Here is a 22826-nt window from a genome sequence, read left to right on the forward strand (position 1 = left end):
ACATGCAGACTCGCCATCGATTGCCTCTCGCAAAAAATATATTTTATTTAGAAAGTCACATAAATTAATTAATATTAAGTGGCGATTGGTTTTGGTGTTATCACATGTTATAGACAGCCTGTATTGAGTTCACGATGACGGATAATACAAAACGGCAATGATGATGTATCATACATTACTATACGGACCACTTGGACACACTGATAAAGTTCTACACACACAGGATACGAATAATTCTACATACAGGATACGAATTAGCAGTGAGATTCGCCGTCCTTTTCTCTCTATGTACAAATTATTTAATATAAATATAAATGAGTATATATACGTATGTATAATGTACAAAAATAATAATTAGGAGCGATATCTTCGACGGGGCACGACGAAGACGCCTCGACGAGGACTTTGTCATGAAATGCTGTGTACAATATCTACATGGAGTCGCACGATGCATTCGTACGAATAAATAAAATCGCTCAAGAGTGCACGCTGCTGCATCAATTGATCTACCTGCAAATGCAGGAGGAGGAAGTACGCGGATGCAGTGCGTGAATAAGCGTATAAAGACTAAAGCCTCCTTCTCGGGTTCGGCGAACTCTAATACTTCTCGAGCTGGCTAATACCCGACGACAATAATGCTCTTAATACTAATACGAATGCTCTCTTCGTCGAACAGTCATCGCGCCGTTCGCCAAAGCTCGAAACAATGCGACGGACTGTTTATTTTGATTGCGATGCAAGGCGATGTCGATGCGTATTATTTAGTTACTTTACGATGAGGAGTTTCCAAATTCACGTCGATTTTCAAAACAAACTGCTTCAACGACGACCGATTGCATTTCTTACTCTGCAAGATTGAATTTTGTTATGTATAAACCAGAAAGCGTGTCGTCGGAAAAAAAATTACAATTTACATGAATTTAGGACGAAAAAAGATATACGCAACGAAATGCGCGAACGTCATTTACGCTCTATTAACATATTCGAAAATAAAGAGCGATCTGGGACGCCTAAGAACTATGACGAACTCGTAAACTCAAAGTATGTATGCCGATTCGCATACACAAACGAATATCAAAACATACACATAGCTGCACTCTCATCCGGCCACGTCATTTATTTCGTTATTGTCTCAATCGCTCGGAGGCGACCGACAAACTTGTACCACATACATAAACGCAGGAATAATTTATGCTGCCTCTCACACCGTTCATATTCCCTTTCACACATAATCGTAGTGAACTTCGAAGGAACTAATTCTCTCGCGATTTCGAGACAGAGCTTCGCGAAGTCCATCGCGATTCAACACTCCTCCGTGGACGTGCTGGAGATCTGCGTGCTGGCGCCGCTGGAGAAGCTACTTCTGCAGGTCTCGACCGCGAGGGCGGTGTCCGGCACCTGGACAAACTGCACCTTCTCTTTCGGCCACTTGTTTTTACCGTAGACGCAATTGAAGATGTTGTACCGGTGGTCCATCTCCAGGTGGCTTAAAGTGTTGCTTTGCCGGCGTTTCAGCACCTTCTTCGCCATCAGGCTGCGGTTGTTCTTGTACGACAGTTCGCGATGGAAGCAAAAGAACTTGCGCAACTCTCGCTTCACCCGTTTGGACCGATAGCCGAAGAGTAACGGGCTCACGTAAGCGGCCAGAATCAGGAAGCTGAGAGCGAGCACGTCGTATTCGTGCGGGACCTCGTAGTCCGAGTACTGCGGTAGATTCTTCATGACACTTAGTAGCACGTACGGCGACCAGCAGATGAGACCCATGACGATCACCAGCGCGCTGATCCTGGCCGCCCGAGTTTCCTCGCGATATTTGAATAAGGAGCCGTTGCTGATCCTGTGCTTGATACAGTTGATGTAACTGCTGTTGGTGCTGCGAACACTGGCCGCCCGATGCAGAGTACCCGGCTTACCTGGCGCTGGCGTGATTGTCACGATCGGCGTAAGAAGACAAGACGAGGATTCCAGGTTGTTCTGGTCCGCGTTTCTACGTTCAATCGCGTGCGATTCCCCGTTGACTTCCAAAATGCCAGCTTTCGATAAACGGCGACTGGGTCGTCTAGATCTCTTGTTACTATTGAAATTCGAGATCTCGCCTTGAATCTGTTCCCATTCGGCGCTTTTGACCGTGACAGAGATCTCTTCCTCGTCAACGTGACAAGTCGTCCTCTCGAGAGAGTCCTGTCTGGAAGCTTCTCCACACGATTCTTTCGTCGCCTCGCATCTAGCGAATGACAAGAGGTAGTCGGAAGGTCTTTGGTCCGCTATCTTGCGAGTTGTACTAGGAACTTCCAAGGAGTCGAAGTAACCGTAACGACGATCGTCCTCGGAGTCGGATCCGCTGGAGTCTTCGGCAATCCATCCGGACGATTCTCCGACCTCGTCTGTTAGATCGTGCGACGATTTCCGCCTACGATTCGCTTCCGTATTACCAAATTTGTTTCTGACGATGTTCTCATAAGATGAAACGCCGCGATCGTCCTCGAGGTAGTCCGTCTTCAGGTCCGTCGCCTCTGTCAGGTTATTATCGTTATTTTGTTCGCGCGCAGGCGAGACTTCAACTGGTTGCAGACCCACCGTGAAAACGACTCCCGACGACGTCGTCTCGTCGTTTGATCCCGGTTGCGCAGTGTCCGAGGACGACGAGAAGGATCTTCGACGCGACGTCTGATTCGCCGAGTGCGCGGTCTCGCTGGTCTCGTCGATGGACGAGAGACTCGAGATTTTGGGTATTCTACGGAATTCTTCCGGGAACGTTTCAGCGGATTGATGCTGCGGTCTCGCACACGTATCTTCGCAGAAGCTGGCCGACGACAGGATCGGTCGCGAGCCGGTCCGGCGAGTTCTCTCGGAGTTTCGATGCGCGGCCGAGTAGATGCTGATGTAGATCCAGCAGACGCCGGCGAACGGGAATAAATACGCAAACACGCTGTGTACGATCGCGTAGATGAGCCCGTAAGTGACGGAATCGTTGGTCAGGGTACGGAAGATCACGGTAGAGTTCTCGAGAAGACCGATGCTGCGGTCGATCTTGATCGATTCGATCGTCTTTAACAGGGTCGGCATCGTGCCGTCGATCTCCGTCTCGCTCGTCTCGTTGCCGAAGAACGCGAACGCGGAATCGATCGGCGCCTCCGCGGAAATGTTCAGCGCGATGTGTTCACGGAAGGACGAATTGTCTAACAACGTCGTCGTCGTGCAGGACAACCACAGGCTACGCGGACTCGGATTCAAAGCGGCAACCAGGCCGAATCCCGCCGAGATCAGCCAGACGGAGACGATCAGCACGGCCGACTTGAGCTTGTCGACGCGAGCCCGATAACGCAGCGGGTCTACCACGGCAAAGTACTGATCAACGGCGATCAGTAGAACCGACAATACCGATGACGTGGTGACGAGCGCGGTCGCCCCTTCCGATATCGCGCAAATATTGTTGGCGGCCGATGTGGACGTCGGCGTTGACGTTGACGTCGAGCCGAACGGCGACCTGCCGTCGTCCGGCCTCGACGTAGACGTGGTCAACGTGCTACCTGCTACCGGCCCGTCCATCATCAGCAGCGGGTTCAGCATGGCGCACGTCAGCAAATTCGAGATGGTTAGGTTCATCACGAATCTGGAATCGAGACAAAGCAGGCCGTTTCCTTCAATCAAACATTAATAATGTTCGATGCCTGTGCAATTGTCTTAGAATGAATAGGAATGTAAGTCCTTTAAATTAAACTAAATAAATAATAACAGTTTGTTGTACAATCATATGGATACGTAGAACATTTTTCTTAAAATATAATTACATAAAAAACATGAAATGAAAAGCAGAAAAATATGTGATAAATAAAAAGGAGGGGAGAAATGTTATATTTATCTCATTTTACACGTATCAATATTGAGTCAGTACAATTTAATACGTCGTAGCAATGATTTAATATAAAAATACGCGTTGACAAAAAGCAACGTGTGAGATAAAAGATATAAAGCTATGAGATACAATTAAAAGAAAAAAAGGCAATTTACATTCACGTCATATCATTGCATTTCTTTGTCATGCTATTAAACGCGTTACACATTAATATATAAGAAATGTACAAGCGTATATAAATTATTAAATTGTCCAACGTTTTATTCTTCACGGACAAATTATATGTTTGCGATTTCTGCAAACTTAAAATAATACTTATATATTTATAGTTTTAAGAGCAGTGGCATTTAAAGAACCTATAGTGTTTCGTTTCACTTGTTCGTGCTGTCAACATATTGACGGACGGATTCGTTCAACCATCCGACTGAATGACAAAAACTACGCTTTGATCTAATTATAGTTCCAAAATATTGTTTGCGTTATTTTGCAAAAACCTGGATACGGTACGATAATATAATAAATAAATAAATTTCCTTTTTAACAAAACGGTAATACAAACTGTTAATTTTAGAGTACACTGTTAATAGCAATGAAGCAATACGAAGGTTTATTATTAAATTCGTTGCGGTAGTTGCCAAAATTTGGTAGGTATTAGGTGCGTATGATTGATATCCTGGCTCAGCAGGTGGAAATCTACGTAATAACAATGATAGATCCAATCCTCGTGTGGTACAGAACTCTATTAATACATCTTACTAATTTGAGCAGTACGTGTTTGGATTTTGGTGCCCAAGTTAGTCGGTCCGATTAAATTTCAACAAATATTATTCAACAAGTATTAATATAATTATAATTATACACGTATAATTATAATTATAATTATACACGCAATTATGTTATATTTATACGATAAATACGCCATACCACACGTATGCATATACATACAAAAGTATATATTATATCGCAAGTATATATAATAGTCGAAATACATCATTCATCTTTTTACGTCTATTTTTATACGAGGTTATTTTTTTCAATTGTACACAAACATAATAAGCTTTGTGAATCATTTGAGCGTGACGGTTAAATTTGCAATGAAAATTACGCGAAGAAATGTTGTATCTACCTACCTCTTCTTTCCGCATTATATTGTGCGTCCTTTGCGACACGACAAAATCGTAAACTGGAATATTTAGACTGGCGGTGTCTCACGAGAAATGTGAGATGCACAGTCTATAGAAACGACACTTAAAACGCGATTTTATTTACGAGCATGATGTAAAATACAACTGTACACTTCACAGAAGAAGAATACACACGTAAGGCGCGTGAACGCGCGAACAAAAATAATATTCCCACAACTCATACAGGAATTGAACTTTAATAGTTTTTAAGCAACTTTTTTTTCAATACGTTGCAACATTCTAATAACTTGAAGATATTTTCCATAAATTTTGAGTTCTTATTTGATGACTGATAATTCAAAAAAAAATTTTTGTTTAATTAAAAATTCGATAATTCTTTTTTACATGCGTATATTGAGTCATAGATATGTCATTCTTGTGACAAATTTTAAATCTATTTTTGCAATGTAATTGCAACGTTACGTTATCATTATAGCAGACATTCATTTTATTTATAGCGGACTAAATTTTAAGACTTAAAGTCGATTATTGCTACTCCAGAAAAAAAATGCAAACGCTGTCATTATCAATGCGTTCATGGGGTTATTAACCTTGGCATGAACGCAACACGTGAAATAAATACGACACATTATTTATTGTCGTGGCGAATATTATGCGAATCTGACGACGGCTAAATATATTATTGCACCAATCATCTCGCGCGTGTGTTTTATTTCCGGGTTTCTGGCGCGACGCTGCAAAGTGTCACGAGACTCGTATGTCTCTTGTATTTTATTTATGCGACTTTTACTGTCGGCGAAAAGAATTATTTCCGTCGTGGCGTACGTCAATCGACATGAGTCGCGCGTTAATTGAATTTCAAAAACCGCTGCGTACAAGGATTGACGTCGCTTGCATGAATGACAAGAGCATCGCGCTTATCGATGATAACGCGATGGTAATTTTACAACCATGTACGTCAATGACGTGATATCTCTAATAACGTATCCCATTTTCTGAACAAATAAGCAGTATTGCACAGAGTGATTACCACCCATTTTTCTCTGATATTAAATAAAGAAGAAATATTTAAAGGAGAATATTTAGGAGAAACAAATATATAAGGGACAAAATGTTAGACAAAACTTTCAAGGGATTAGTGGCGCAACAATGAAAGCTGATGATGATATTTCTCTTTGAAACAAAAAAAAAAAAAAAAAGGATTCAGTTATTTTCAGTTTGGCGCCCTACTCGACACGAAACGGTCGGTACACTGACCTGTTAGAAATGGTGCGTAGTCCGGGTCGTACGAGAAAGGCGAGCAGAAGAATCGCGTTGAGGAGGAAGCAGCCGAAGAGCACGAAGCTCCAGGCCGCGATCCCCGGGTTGTTCCACCATCTTTCCAAACCTCCCAGATCCACAACAGGTCCTTCTTCAACGATCCCCGTCGCAGCTCCATCCATTCATATAAATAATAAATGTACCACGAGACCTTCTGCAACAGAGAGCAACACGTTCTTCGTCGGAACAAATACTTTCCAATAATTAATGTCTGTCTCGTAATTAAAAAAGAATCGTATCAATTAGTTTTAATGGCAGACTTAAGATTAATATTTGTATATTTTTTAATTTCAAAGAATAATTTATTAAAGTTTACAGTTTATAGCGTGTTGGAAAAATTAAGTTTGTGGAAGACCAATTCGCTCGACATTTTTATTCAAGTTTGAAGAAAATTAGATCGTTAGATCGTTGTACCGAAAACTCCTCAATTACGGCGCAGATTGTTTCCTGGATGATGCTAGAGAATTGTATGCAGAATTACATTCACGAAATGGGTCAATTTGTAAGACGGTTGCGAGGCAATGGCGCGACCCCAATGTACGAAGCTAAGGAGTTCCCATCGACATATATTTTTAGACGGATTTCCCTATACGCGCACGTGCTGTAAAAATACCTATGTGGTGCACAGACACGCACACTACGTGCCCAATTATTTGCGCGCGAGCGCTTATTCGCGAAGTATGATCAAACCGAGACTCGAATTCAAAGGAGCGAGGGACAGGCACAAATCGCACACACGACAAAAAAAATGTCTTTTGTATTTTACGTCTCCGCAAACATATGTATATTGTCACTCGGATACAACTAACTCGACTGAACAAATGTTCATGTTCAATTTAAATAATAAAGGAGAAATGCGATTCGCGAACAGAGGCCGAGGTTAATATAATGCGTTCTCTAAATATAGCGTTTCTCTTATTGTTAGTTATTTTATCTCTCTTTTTCTCTCGCGCATAAAGTTGCCTTTCCTGCGGATAATAAAATGGGCTAGCTTGAAAAATCGGTGAGTCGTGAATATAACTTTCAGCGACGGAAACATGGTCTTATTCGCCACACGGGATGCACAAACAGAAAGCGTAAAGATATGTGTAACGCGTTTCGCGCGAAAATAAAGCCTTTCTTCCCCACCACCTCCTTCGATTGACGTCAACTAATGTTTTTCGATTGATATTATCGCAATCCGTTCTTTTCTTCAATTATCTGCCGCGATTAAGTCAATAATCTTTATCACGCGCATCTCCCCCGCTTATCGCTCAATCCGGAGCTTGTGTTCGCTTTTAAAGTGCCTATTTGGACAAATTTTAATACGATATTATCGAGATATCTTTTCAATATATCATACATCTCAGGTTTAAATTTCCTGGTACTTAGAGCGCGAAACTCTATACATAAAGAGGATTAAAATGAATGAAAAATTCCTTGTACAGATTTTATATGCCGCCTGTTTAAGGCAGCCAATATTTAACGTCGTAAAATATAGTCGACGATTAGCCGGCCATAAATTATATTACATCACTCTATGGTAATCTATCTAAAAATTACAATTGAGAGGTGCTTAGACGAACCCAGACCAGTCTCTCACACTCAACTAGCAGTAAAATCTGAATTTAGTACATTTATTATTCTTCCTTTGCGATGAAGGAAGATGGAAAGAGAAAAAGTCTGTAGACACAGTCTCTCTCTTTATATATCCGATGTAAAATATAAGACTTTCGCCTCTCGTTATTTTTCACGACGATGGATAACGGAAAGAGGAAAGCCGACAGAGGCGGTCCATCATCCCGGCGTGCAGCGATCGACCTTACGCTCGATCGCCGGGAGATTTGGCAGCGACTCAAGATTTGGATGGTGAGAGAGAACATCTCGGAGACATCAATCTGCCCGATCTGCACGCGTGTGCGTATGGTCGTTTATTTCCGTTTAAACGAAACTCTCTCGGTGGGAAGTGTCGCTTGAAGAAGCGAACGTGAGACGCAAAACGAGCCAACAGCCGGGGAATCATTATCATCGACTGCTCGTTCTGAAATTGTTGTTATCGTGTAACGAGCGTGTCGTCACGCGCTTGCAACACCACGAACGTGTCAATACGAGACCCCCCGCAATTTTATGAAGAGAATGATAACAACAAGTTGAGTCGAAGAAACCATTTCGTATATATGATATGTTCCTTCTCATTGCGCAATAAATGCGCAATCCGATCCTAACACGATTTTATTCCTCAATATCCTTTTAATTCCTCAACATATGGAGGAGATTCTGTCTCAAATGTATTTTTTATATCTATTTTATACCGGTGTCGAATATCAAGAGCGAAATCGTCGCGATATATCTTGCAATAAAAATTTTAGGTCTCGTAAATGTAAGATATTACAAGAAAATTGGGAAATAAAAGCTACCATTCTCTTCTCTTTTACATCGCTATATTTCCCCCTTGATAGAACACACAATATTATAATTGTGACGGGCAATATTAATGTCTCTTTATTTCTAAACATTTTTAACTCTCCTTCATATTTTTAATATAATATATTTATTAAATAGTATATTATATATTATATATAAATTATCCGCCGTATTTCTCTTTAATATAAAAAAAAATTTCTAATAAATTTGCTTTTCTTAAATTTAAATTACACATATATAAATTATGCACCTCAATCTTTTAATTGCCGTAATTTATTTGTTTGAAAACCTCACGTAATTTATTTTTGATTCATTTATATTCAATTTATAGCGTTCTATCGGAAGACAGTCGCCGATGTACGATAGGTCGCGACCGATTCAGCATCAAGAGCTGGAGCTGTTGCTATAAAAGGCTGGCATGAGTGCCGATTATGCGAATTCGCTGCGTAATGTATTCGTCTTATAACGTCTTATAACTGCGCTATTTTCGCGCGCATGACTCGATAAAGCAACGAAATCGTTTCCACGCGAACGACCGCGACAATGTCTACTATTGTATTTATCTTAAGCTAAGAATAGCGCGTGAAAATCTAAACACAGCGCAAAGTTGCTCATTTTATTCGCCTGATTACATACGCGCGCGATAACAAAACCCACCGGCAGCAAATCCGAAGCAGATGTCACATTGTCATTCCGCGTGCCATGTCTCATCACTCACGTGAGTTGAGTCGACGTGATCCGCGATACGTCGACCGGGCATCACGTACGATGCGGGTGTGCGGAAACATACATATAAAATATATTGTATATATATATATATATATATATATATATATATCAGGAAATTGGTGACAGTCGGCGATGTTGGAGTGAATACGCCTCTGTCGAGTTCCGATAAGATTCGATTCCGCATTTTCAGACGCGGCGTCAGGAATCCTATCATCGCAATGACAGAGCATTAGAGGATTGATCGTTCCTCTCTCTAATTCGTTTCCCATTAACCAGGAAATCAATTTTTAAGAGCTATTTTTATAGAAAAAATAATAATAGCGATACACACAAATATCGAACGTGTTACGAAAGCGTTTCGTATATTTTTACGTAAATGATTCGCCTAGAGATCTCGGATGGAAAGATGCGCGGCTGTAATCTGAGGTCCCGATTTATCAGGCGCGGCGAAAAATATCTCGGAAATTTCTAATACTCCGGAAGGTTATTCGAAATTGGGTTAACAAGAATTGGAGACAGTAACTCACCACAGATGTGTGAAATTCAGCCGACGATACAAGGGCGTGACATGGTGCCGATTGTGGCCTAATCCCTTCGCATCAGCTCTCCGTGTTTCATTCTCGAAAACCTTGAAGATAAAACAGACACGGGAAGCATTATTCTTTCTGTTTCCTGATAAACAGTATTTCCCAAGTATTTCTTATCATATATCGTGACCACGCAACCCGGGATCAAGCAAGATGTAACTTGAAATAAATTTTGCGCAAGAATCTTTTTTAATCGTGACCAAAACACAAGTGATTAATTTAAAAATATACATAAGATGCAACAAGAGCCATTTTCTCGCGATAGTAATTTGATTTAAATGTATCGAAATACTATACTATCGGAAAAAAAAATTTGAGATAGAAAGGAGCAGTAAAGAAATTAACGAGCAGGAAAAAATCATAAAATAATCTAAATTTGAAGCTAGAAATAAAATTAAAACAAAATTAAAATTTATCTTACAATTAGACCCATTATTCTCGATGGCATATACACGTGCTATTTGAGAATAATTATCGAATGCCTTTGATAATTATAATGATGATAAATCTACAGATACATCTCTCTCTCTCTCTCTCACTCTTTCACTCTCTTTCTGTCTCTCTCTCTCTCTCTCTGTGCAAATCGAACGGACATAGTCACAGTGATAAGCGATATGTTATATCATTTATCGAGAGACATGTCCAGTACTCTTCCTGGAATTCTTTAGATGCCGCGATCGATTTGCAAGGATTGATTAATTTCTCAGACCTTATTATTGTCAAATTGACTCTTGGCTATTAGCGCAATTTATGCACTCTTTGTCGCGTATCAAGGTAAAATTGCACACAAACAGACAATTTAATAGTGCAAAAAACAGTGCATGTATAGCATTGGAAAAATTTCAAGAATTAAAAGATCACATATAAAGTAGAACGAAATTAGAGTAATAATAAATAGAATAATAATAAAAATAAAAGATAGATTTAAAATTTTTATAACATATCGAGTAATGCAGTGTCGTGAAAATTTTATTCGCAAAAAATCTCGTTCGGTTATGTATCGAAATTTTTATACACGCTGAAAAAGTGCATATTCAGAATAAAAAACTTGTCGATATTATATATATATATTGATATAATGTGCATTAATTCACTCTACAAGATACAATTTGCTTAAGAAAATAAACTTCTCGTAGAAGAATTACGATTTCACGAAAACGAATGGCTCTCCCACTAATTCGGCACCACAAAATTGTCGGATTTAACAGATACTTTTTACTCACATAAATTAAAATTCATTTGTAAATAACATGAAGCAATGTTTGCTTTTACGCGAAATTTTTAAGAAGCTAGTAATCGTATTAAAATCTTCAGCATCAATTTAAGAATAAAGATCATCGGTTAAGTTTTTTACGGACGCGAATATCACTTTGATCGAATGAGAAATTAATTTAATTCACGAAGAAAAATTTGTGACAAACGCGACAGCCAAAGCCAGTTAAAGACTGGCAAGTGTTTCCAACGTTTCACAAGAGTCGAATGGGCATCGCGAACAAACAACGTGTGACTGAGAGATGCCGCCATTGACGAAATATTTAAAATCACTTTATGAAAAAGAGTGCGATAGAGGGGGATATATCTATATATGTAGCTCTAATGCTGGTACACGCGGTATCATGTGATTTCCGAGTCAATATTGTATCTTATCGACCACACGGATGAAACATCGCTAGTTTTATTGCAATGCAATGCAATAGTGCAAAAAACAGTGCACGTGTAGCATTGGAAAAATTTCAAGAATTAAAAGATCACATATAAAGTAGAACGAAATTAGAGTAATAATAAATAGAATAATAATAAAAATAAAAGATAGATTTCAAATTTTTATAACATATCGAGTAATGCAGTGTCACACGAGATTATTGCTATTATAATGATTATATATACATGATTGAGAAACACACTAGCGAGGGAAAAATAACAAAACGGAATATAGAGAAGCGTACACGTAGAAAGTACGCGTTTTGTAGCAGCACACAGAACAGACTTGATTAAGATTTACCATAAAACAGCGTCCTTAATCCTTGCCACGGTACGCGCGCGACAAGGATCATAAAATATCATCGAATATGTATATATTCATCACGATGCAGATTGCATTGCATACCTTTTTTCCGTCAGCATCAATTCCATTAACGAAACACATCTGCCTTTGCGCATAAGAAATCGATATCTGTACGCCTTTTGCACAATTAATACATCCGTTTCTCTCATCACGATATTACGCGACTGACGCTCGTAATTAATTAATTCACCGCCTACGGTCGTGGAAACTATCGTCTCTTTTTTTTTCCCCTGAATCCCTTATTTATTATTACGTCGTATTACCGCCTACTGCTTCCACGTGTTACGTTGGGGGAGAAAAAAAAGTTTTACGACGCGAATCTCGCGAAATCTTCCCGACGCGGCGCGCGTTACTCTATCTTCGAAATTATATTATACCAGTGACAGAAAAAGAATAATGTCGTTTCTCTCATCACGGATATGAGAATGCAAATATAGGCGGTCCTCCCCCGTAAACCGGTTGAAGATTTACGAAATTTCGCGAGAAACCGGAGTGTCGCCGACGCGCGTTGAATACAATCTCATTTCCTCGTTCGGACGAATACGAAATGTTTCGTTTCTTCAATGTTTATCGTTCTTTCCCGTTATGCATATATGTTTTCTTTTTATATATCCTCAATCTCAAATATTCAATCAAAAATATGATTATAGAAAAAGTCAATGAAATTTCTTTTAGGCGAGGCACAGAAATAATTTTAACATGAATCATCGTTGCTATTAATAAAAATTTTCAATCATTATCAAACAAAATATCTGCAGCTAATGCTGCTACTACTGCTATTAATGTGCAAAAAAAATATATTTTTTTTTTTACACATAACTGCTCGCTTCTAACTCGCGCTAATTTTTATCTTCCAGGTCTCATGCTGTTCTTAAGCTGACAAGTAGAATATCCACGCGATAATCATAAGCATAAATAATGCTACGAGTAACTAGCAAAAACTATATTGTTACAAGGCTACTCCCGTCGATTATCCCATTACGATAATTATACGCGACTAATAGGAATTAAGCTTCCATATCTGATTCGCATAAGATCGTGATATATCATTCGATACACTTTACAAAGTCTAATTGCGCGAGTGTGTTTACAGCGACTTATCTATTCAATATACACGCGGAATCGCATACTTCAGAATTATCGTACAATTTCTGATAATTGTTATATCTTCAACAAATTTTTAAAGTCGATCTTTTTGTAGAAAAAAATTTCTGAAAATGTCTACTTCAAGAAAAATTTTCGCCAAGCTTATATATATTATTTTTTAATAAGTACTTAAAATATTTTTCAACAGTTAAATTTGGGATTTCAGGCCTTTTCTTTCCAAGTTAGTCATAGTGTTGAGAGAAAGCGCTTATTGGTTCTCGAATACTCCTCCATACAACAGTAACGAACAAAGAGGACTAAGAACGAGCACAACAGGCGGTTATATGCGGGTTTCCGACATCAGAGAGAGTATACTTGTGACATCACTGACAAGTAACACTACTCAAGTGCCATTCGCCGATATTCTTGAAAATTCAAAAACTTTATTTAACTTGCGAAGTTTATTAGCTACATGATTACGATTTTGGCAACAGTTATATCAATCTAGAGGTGGCGGATGAAAAATTCAATATGACGCATCCAAATGGCGGAAACTGAAGGCAATGGGAAGGTCTACCCAGCCAGTGAAGGCAAGATAGTGGTACTATACCCGACCAGTGAAGGCAAGATAGTGGTACTATACCCGACCTTAAAACGCCTTGTTAGCCAAAATAAAAAAACACGTGTTTAATGTTTTTCGATGTACTACGTGTGTGCAAAGTTTCAAGAATATCGGCGAATGGCACTTGAGTAGTGTTACTTGTGAGACTTCTCGTGCCCGATGTGCTTTCGACGCACGCAGAACCCGCGACATATCCGAATACATTTCTGATTGTTTCATCGAGTCAAAATTTTCGTCACGTTAAACGGAGACAAAGTATCTTTCGTGGAAAATTCACAAGTTGACTTTTGCGATATATATATATAATTTCCTATTTATTTCATAGTTTCCTTTTTCTATATTCTCAACTTTGTACCGGTATATCAGGATTAAAAATTTTAATCGGCTTTTATTAGCGCATTATGCTAAACGTACATAATTATTATTATACATGACGCGTGACAACTTTTTTTTAAATTCATCAAGTATTACGTAGCGCTCTATAAATATCAAATGTAGAGCAAGTTTCGACTAAACTTTGAACTATTCGAAAAATCATTGATCTGAGAAATAATAATTAATATCTGCGCAGGAGAAAAGCGAACGTAAGCGCTTTTTCTCACAAGACTCGCGTTTCCCGGAGGAAGAAAAAGCTTTCCCATGTCCAATCTCACACGACGCAATCATCTACTGTTATAAACGGCGGAAACCCATATATGCGTGATCTCTTCTCTTGCGCGCGACATAAAATTTTCCCGTTACACGAATAGCTTCTTCCTTTGTCGAACTTTCGTCGACACGCACGCGCTCCGCGTTTCGTAACACGTTGTAGCTTACACGAACCTCTCAATTAGCAAATTCCACAAGGTGGATATCGGCGAACGGGAGCGCCTATTTCATAGACTTGTTAGCACCTTGAGCATTGGCTCGCGGCCACTCGCGCGTGTTGCAACTCAATACTTACGTCGTCGGTCAACATCAAAGATCGAGACGGAGAAGGAGAATAAAATACAATTTTAAGACAAGATTAATTAGAAACAAAGGAAAAAATTACTTACAATTTTTATACGTATTATATACTAGCGGAGATCTTAATCCCTGCTATATGACAGAATTATATATATATTCTTGAGAAATCTCTTGTACATTACTTGTACAATTTTCAATGTTTCTCTCGTATGTGTTTTATCTTTACTCTCTTTATTTTTATAATCCGTTGTCGCAGCTTTTGCTGCGTCGATGGCGACACCAAGGCCGATACTTTTCGGTGGCGTCCGTCAACGGATCGCTCATCTTGAAATATTGTCTCGACAAGCCGCCTACGTCCAATTTAACGCTTCTAAAATTCATCGCGGCGAAATGCACGGGCTATTATTAATAAGCGAGATTCGGGGAAAAAGTGCGTCGAGTGAGCGCGAATAATTATGCTCCGGATTGCGCGAAGAAGGGCATCGCGACTCGCTTCGCCGAAGTTGAATACGACAAACGAGAAGATATTTATTCTCTCGAATGTGAAAAAAAAAGTAACGATACGCGTGTGAAATCGATCCGATTTCCGCAAGCTCAAGAGAGAGAGAGAGAGAGAGAGAGCTCGCATATAATATATTATAATTGCTTCGTGCACGATCATTATCTCTGTACATTAACTTCTTAAGTGGAAGAGAGAGATTGTAAACCATTCCACGCTAATTTTTCCGTTAAATCGTAATATGACACGTATATAAATCGTGTTATATCGCGCGAAAAGATTCTACACACGTCAAGGTTGAACGTATACACGTCGAAAAGTCGTGGATCAGTATTGATAACGAAACCGGGATATCTGTCATTTATTTTTGTATATTCATATAGGTAAAGATAATTTCAACATGAAAATACTTGGCGATCTTAAAATAATGCTGATAATTTTGCAAAATCATGTGAATAATAACTCTCAAGTTACTTCAAGAGCCTCAAGATCGCATTCTTATATCGAAAAATTGTTCAAGTAGAATTAATTTCGATAACGATTTCCTCTGTCTCTCTCTCTCTCTCTCTCTTCGACTTCTCATCTACTTTTCGAATATTTTATCGATCAAGATAATTCCGGAGAAAATACTTCAAAATATATCACTGATAATCTTGGAAATAATAATTCAAACGAGAATATTAAATTAATATAAAAGAATAACAATCTTGTTATAAATAAATCTCTCTCTTAGAACGATTAGTCACAATTGTTCGTAGAATATCGATGCTCGTGAGCATAGGCAATTACTTATTGCGTTATGTACTTTGACGCCCGACTGTTACAAAGAATGGATTCAAATGCTAATTCCAACGATCTGCCGTGGTATGCTTCAACAATATGTTCTAGCTTGTGACATTCCCATCCCAGCCGTGATGTCTCGAGTGATTTAGCACCGGCCAACACGATGAGTCTCATTAATCACCGGCTACAATTAGCCTAGCGAAACTTAATAAGCGGGTCAACATCGCTCGATCGATTGATATAATAAACTTTCCCTGTAAATCTTTCCTCTAAATGATTATACCGACAATGCATGTTTAAATTATATATTTTTTCGTTACCACAGCAATATTATGTGATGTATTAATGACATTAACGATATACATACAAATGCCTTGCACCATCTTTTATCTCGCCTTACTATTCGTCGATCGTTAAATACAACGTAAGAAAACAAATAGTTGGCGAATTGTTGAAAAAAAATGTATATAGATGTATATATATATCTTAGAGCGTATCTCTCTAATAGATAGTATACCTAGGTATTGCTGAATTTACAGATATGCGTCACTGTTTACATTTCTACACTCCACGTTCCAATATCGCTTTCTCTGTCTTGGCGTATGGGCAAATTCCCTAGGAAGCCTAACCAGCCATGTAGATAAGAAGAAGAAGAAGAAGCTTTCTCTGTCTTTCCCCCATCCCTCTTTCTCTCTATTTCACCTCACGCAATTCGTACTAATAGCCTAGTTCGAGACAAAGCTTTAATAGCAATAGTATATTCGTTATTCTTGGACTTTGTTACGTATCACGTATAACAATTCGGTCGGTTACACATACCTCCTCTCTCGATGGTGATTACATTATCGGGATCGTGCCTCGCGCGATCCTCTTGTGTCATCCAAAGGAAAGTTCCTTAATTCAGCTCGAATCGTATAAACGCGGTTTATATTGCGGCATCGTGGAAAAATTATGCGGCTTATCGGCATGTATCGAGCAACGCTGGATGCATCGCGCTGCAATACAGCTCCTTCGAAGATTTTTCAGACTTCAACCCTCCCAGTAACGCGGCCTTTCGATCTCGTATTACTAACTGCATTCTTTCCACGTTATTATATTTACTATTTGACTGAAAAACGCGCGGGATCAACAATCATATCATTATCTTTGGAGTAAACGTAAAAAAAAAAGTAAATAAATAAATAAGAATAATTCTGATAAATCGTAATATACTAAAGTATATCGCGCGATATTTTTCGAGAGATAATAATTGAGCGAATATATATATATATATAATACTTGTTAATAACTTTTTGCATGTGTATGTGTGTAATATATATACACTGATTGTGAGAGAATTGTCTCTTAGAATTTACTCTGAAAATCATGATAATCGTGGGACAATATGGTATGGAAAGAATTTTATGAGAATTTCTCTGATTAATATTTATCACAATAAAAATATAATAAATATATTACCATAAAATATAAAATATATTTGATTAATTTTACTATGCAGTTTAGTATTAGTATTATATTTTTATTGTGATAAATATTAATCAGAGAAATTCTCATAAAATTCTTTCCATATGTACCATATTGTCCCACGATTACCGTGATTTTCAGGGTAAATTCTAAGAGAAAATTCTCTCAATGTATATTTGAAATAAATGAATGATGCGATCGAACAGGCTTGCGATCAAGAGTCAATGTATATTCTTATAAATCGTTGAATCCGACTTTCGCGATTTTGTCACCGAACGACGATACGAAATACGCGCGATTCCATTCAATGTTACAACAACAATGACACGGACTGGCATTGCGCCGGTTATCGTTACCGACACGATTTGCGCCCGTAATCATGGCACAGATCGGTCTGCACCCATCAAGCCTCTGTGCGAACTGGGTTAAGGCGAATGAGAATCACTGTTGACCCGGTCAGATTTTTATCAGACATTAACACTAACTGCATCGAACCCGAACAGTGGGGAATCGCGCGAGCTTTTCTACGAGATAATCGCGCGAAGAAATGTCGTAACGGTATACTTTTCCAGGCTGCTTTCCGTCATTTTATGCAATCAAAGATCAATCATAATCGGGGGAGGAAACGTTGCCCAAGTGCTTTTCAAACATCGAAAAGATAATTGCATATTTCGCTCCGCTTAACGAATCATTAGCTCGCGAGTCTAAGAAATTAGATTACAACCATATTAAAATATTGCGGAGAAATTCCATATCGAGTCTTATCTATACGACCAGATACGCGATATTGAGATATTAAAATGAACACAGAGTAAAATGTAATCCCCGTGTACAGATCTCCAGAGCAAATCTCTCATGTATATATTATGTGTACATTAAGGAGTACATTACAGAGTAATTTATTGCACGTCACTTTCACTACTCTCAACTTTCTTACCTATCAGCCATAATTATACGATATAAGTAAGTAAATTTATCGGATTTCTTTTTTTTTTTTACATTAAGCTAAAAAACTGCGTCTGTAAAAATTCTCTATAGAAATCCTTGATTCTTCGTTCCACAGATTGGCTAGCTCTCTATTAAAATTTTTGACATTCTAAGGCCCTGCGCACAATAGAGAAAATATTAGGAACAAATATTAAATATTAGGAATAAGAATTATTTTAAAATAATAAAATCGAAAAAACTGTGATATAAAAATACAAATTCGAGTATAAAGGACTAGTAAGAGCTAATAAACTACTAAAGAGTCCTTTATACCCGAATTTGTATTTTTATATTAGAGTTTTTCCGATTTTATTATTTTAAAATAATTCTTATTCCTAATATTTAATATTTATTCCTAATATTTTTCCTATTGTGCGCAGGGCCTAAATTCTCCAGAACCAGAATAATCATTCTAATAGTTATTAATTCTGAAAGTTAGATATATTTTTATATGATTATTATGTTATTATGTTATTATGTATGTAATGGAACAAAATCGCGAAATCAATTTTCATGTATGCAGATCGAGGTATATGTTCTATTAAAAGAGTCTCTGTCTGTAACAAAAATAACAGAGAGTCGGGTACTATTCCATCGTGATTTGCGACCGTCTAATTTCGCTTGCTATTCAACAACATATCTGTCAATCATTTTCGGTCATGCTAGGTACATCGGAAATTTTTTAGGGACTCCTGACGTCAGTCGGTTAGCGAAGATTAAATTCTGAACGAGACCTGTGCTTTCTTACGGCTCTGATTATTATCGGTGACCGATCCGATTTCTGTTTAATGTTGTCGATACATGAATTATTGGCTTTCACATAATTTTATATGTCTCGCATGTAAGACAATAAAAAAGGAGTTGTTCTGTCAATCAATGATTCGAAAATGATGACTTCGTTAAAAAATAACCTTTTTCAAAAAAGTAAAAACAAACAAATTTATATCGTCAAAAAAGACCTTTTTCAGTATTCATTTTATTCTATAATTTAAGTGATTAAGTTTATTAAGAACTTGATTCAACAGATTCGATAAAATTTAAAATATTCGACTGGACGACTCGCATATATAAATGCATAATTTTGGAGCAAGACAAACGTGTCTCTTAATTAAATGCATGAAAAGGTTACATGGTTGATGATGACATCAGTCAGGATATAAACGAACATGTAACGTACCGTGTGAATCATCATGCACCTTCTTTAAGTGCAAACGTCATACGTGTTACAGAGATCTCATTTGATTTGTAGAAAGTACTGTGCTACTACGCATATCTATACGTTATCGATTTCTAAAAGGTGATAATTGTATGCATTTTGTATACACAAGTGGATCTGAGAGTAATCATTTTCAGTAGAAATCATAAACATGATGAAGAAGTGCATAAATTTGGTCGTGATAATATTGTTAAAAACAATCAATATGCTATAACTAAAAAAGTTTTAATATAAACTCTCTCCTTCATCATGATAGCGCGAAGGAAATAAAATATTCAATTATTGCATTAATCTCTAAATATTATATTACGTCGTTGGTATCTTTTATATACAATTTTATATATATATATATATATATATATATATATATATATATTGTATGTAAGATGCCAACAACGTAATATTATAATGTATTATTAAAATATATTATATATATATATATATATATATATATATGTATAATAAATTTTAAATAAAATTAACAGTTTTGTAACCAATATTTTAAATATTTTTCACGAGTTGGGGAAAATAGATTTTAAGATTTGCCATTACAAGTTGTACGTATAAAAATATTTTTAAAAAAATTGTTTAATCGGGTTATTTCATCGACATGCTTATAATATCGTGCGGATATTTCTGCGGTTATATTCCAAAATAAATCGTAAAAATTCTATAAGGATCCAGATATCGAAAGCAGCTACTGCGGCCATTGCGAGACAAAGGTCGGCTACGATCTCGAACGAAATATATTACGTAAGTTAGCATAAATTCAAACTTTCTAAACGCACGCCGCGTGCGATATGTTGTACCGTCTCTAGAATGAGATCTTCATCCCATTCATAACGATCTGTCAACCGTATATAGTGACGATAAAATCTAGAATATTACATCAGTATGTAATGAAAAGAGAAATTGACAACAATTTTTTGCTCTTTTCTTCTCCGCTGATTTTGATCACGATTGTGTGTATTTAGATACATCTAATTTTTTAATGTACATATATATACATGTATCTATCATGTTATTTGGAAATATACTTGATTGATGTAAATTGTCGAAAATAATGACGTTACGCGATATTGTTAGACGCAACGGTACCGGTTCAACCAACGGAACCTTTCGCTTTTTATTTTCGCATCGAGAAAAGAAATGATTATGGAGAAATGTTCGATCGATTGTTCCGTTGAATGTTACAATGGGAGCGCGTTACAATGGGAAGTTGATTGTTCAGATGTTAACTTTTAATAAATTATATACAATAAAATGCTGCAGACATTAATATAAGACATAAATTAATAATGCGCAAAAAATCGATTATAACAGAAAAAAACATATAAATTTTAATTCTTTTGCATCCAGAAAATCTGTCTCACTATTTTTTCCAATTATTAATGTGTACGTGTGTAATTTAATTATTACACATATATCAAATAATTAATAACAAGTTTTGTAAGATTAAATTGAAAATTACAATTATCTATATATTTTATCTTAATGTATTATAATAAAATTATTATTTTTAAATAGCATTTTAAAACATTTAAAATGACCGACATAATATATCCAAAAAAGTTTCTCTATTAAAAATCTTAATATTTATTATAACGGGATTTTCCCTATCGATAGTTTTGATGGAATGTGGAAGAAAGAGAGAAACAGAAAGAGAAATAGAGAACAAGACAGAGCGAGAGAGAAAGAGAATATTACTCGTTGGGAAGTCCTACCAACAAGGTGTAGCACCTAATGATATTGCGGTTTGCATTTACATATAGCTGGACAAGGAAATTTACAGCTCCATAATTATCTCGATATAGTAAGAAGGTAATGGTGTGATATGTAAGATTGAACTATGTTTCGAAATCTTTTTTGAAACAGTTATATAAACTTTGCATACATAAATACACAGATTTTAAAATAATTTCCGAAATTTGTGACACATATATCTATTTTTTATGTATACATATAATAAATTTTGTTACTATTAAAAAAAATATGAAGTAAATGACATTAAATAAATTTAAAAAAATAATTAAATGATAAATATAAACGTATATATAAGATTCGACTAAAACCCCTTACAACGGTGTAATAGCGAGAGTTGACTTACACAAGATACATCCCACTTTGAAAGAGGGAGAGCCGGTAGGCCATATATTTCGCCGAGAATGCAAAACGATTAAAAGCGGATCATCAATATATATGGTATACGATAAAAGCACTCACCGTAAAAATATCCCCCGATTCGATGCAGCCTCCTTTGCTTCGTCCTCCGTCTCCTCTCGGCGATTCGCAGGTAAATTCAAGCCGGAGTCGCGCGCGCGACACGGCTGTACGGTTGCGGTGAGTCGTCGCGGCTGGCCGTTGCCCCGAATGTCAAACGGCGCGAACAATGGCCCGTGATCGTCGGCCGCATGTCAGAGATGCTTGCGTCCAGGATGATATTCTCTCTCGGGGGAGAGCGAGAGAAAGAACGTTTACGAGAACCAGTCGAAATTGCGCTTACGTATCGCCGTCCGTGCGTGCTTCTTTACCGTAGTGACGTTTGCAACAAAACGGCGCGTCCTCCTTCCCAAAAAATAAACCCCCGTGTCCGTATCAAGCGACGCACCGTAATGAACTGAAGTGAGCGCGGCGTCCACCGACCGCCGAGCCGAGCCGCCGAATCGAGCCGCCGCGGACCCGAATACGCCCGATCGTCGCGCACGACCGGCAGCCGAGACTCGGTGAATGTGTGCGCGCGAAACGCGCGGGAGATGAACTTTCTTTTTCTTTCTCCGTTACGATAGTTTCTCGCTCTTTCTCTCTCTCTCTTCTCTCTTCGTATTTCCCCCGCGTGTCTGTATGGGATGTCTGTAGCTGCTACCTAGCAACGGCGTCTCGATGGGCTGCTCCGACAGGCTGAATCCTCTCCCGATCTTTAAATGATGATAGAACAGGCTTTTACCCTTTGACGAAAATTTTATATTCGGGAAGAACCGCGTGTAGGCAGATAGATATTTAGATAGACAAGAGGCAACGCGCGTATATATCTCAAAATTCTCGCACAGAGGATGAAGTGATTTTTTTACTCAAATGAAATAAAAGGGATAATCGCATTTTTTTATATATTGTATATA

The 22826-nt window shown here is 37.8% G+C and overlaps 1 protein-coding gene across 11 annotated transcripts; it reads right to left on the bottom strand.

Moving 5' to 3' along the window:
* Positions 1–20: 20 nt before the first annotated feature.
* Positions 21–22470, bottom strand: LOC145944281 (uncharacterized). Of its 11 annotated transcripts, none has more exons than XM_083052522.1 (4): positions 21934–22470; positions 9981–10081; positions 6259–6497; positions 21–3641 (listed from the first exon to the last, which is right to left on the bottom strand). In XM_083052522.1, the coding sequence occupies exons 3-4, from the start codon at positions 6437–6439 to the stop codon at positions 1303–1305; spliced, it is 2520 nt and encodes an 839-aa protein (XP_082908648.1). In that variant the 5' UTR covers positions 6440–6497; positions 9981–10081; positions 21934–22470; the 3' UTR covers positions 21–1302. The 11 variants fall into 11 exon arrangements, with proteins under 11 accessions (XP_082908648.1, XP_082908646.1, XP_082908651.1 ...); XM_083052520.1 differs by having other exon boundaries at positions 6259–6475; positions 21934–22469; XM_083052525.1 differs by having other exon boundaries at positions 21–3613; positions 6259–6475; positions 21934–22468.
* Between the last annotated feature and the right edge of the window lie 356 nt (positions 22471–22826).

This window comes from Prenolepis imparis, unplaced genomic scaffold, assembly GCF_030444845.1.
Source record: "Prenolepis imparis isolate NDT839.2.m4 unplaced genomic scaffold, iyPreImpa1.0 SCAF_13, whole genome shotgun sequence".
In the NCBI taxonomy this organism is placed as follows: domain Eukaryota; kingdom Metazoa; phylum Arthropoda; class Insecta; order Hymenoptera; family Formicidae; genus Prenolepis; species Prenolepis imparis.

Excerpts from the sequence above, each read along its gene's own strand:
- LOC145944281 (XM_083052519.1), bottom strand. The coding sequence starts at position 9,435 with ATGAGACATGGCACGCGGAATGACAATGTGACATCTGCTTCGGATTTG. Across the intron at positions 6,476-9,381 it reads CTGCTTCGGATTTGCTGCCG|AAGGTCTCGTGGTACATTTA; the intron begins GTGGGTTTTGTT and ends TCTCTGTTGCAG. Across the intron at positions 3,642-6,258 it reads CTACGCACCATTTCTAACAG|GAAACGGCCTGCTTTGTCTC; the intron begins GTCAGTGTACCG and ends GTTTGATTGAAG.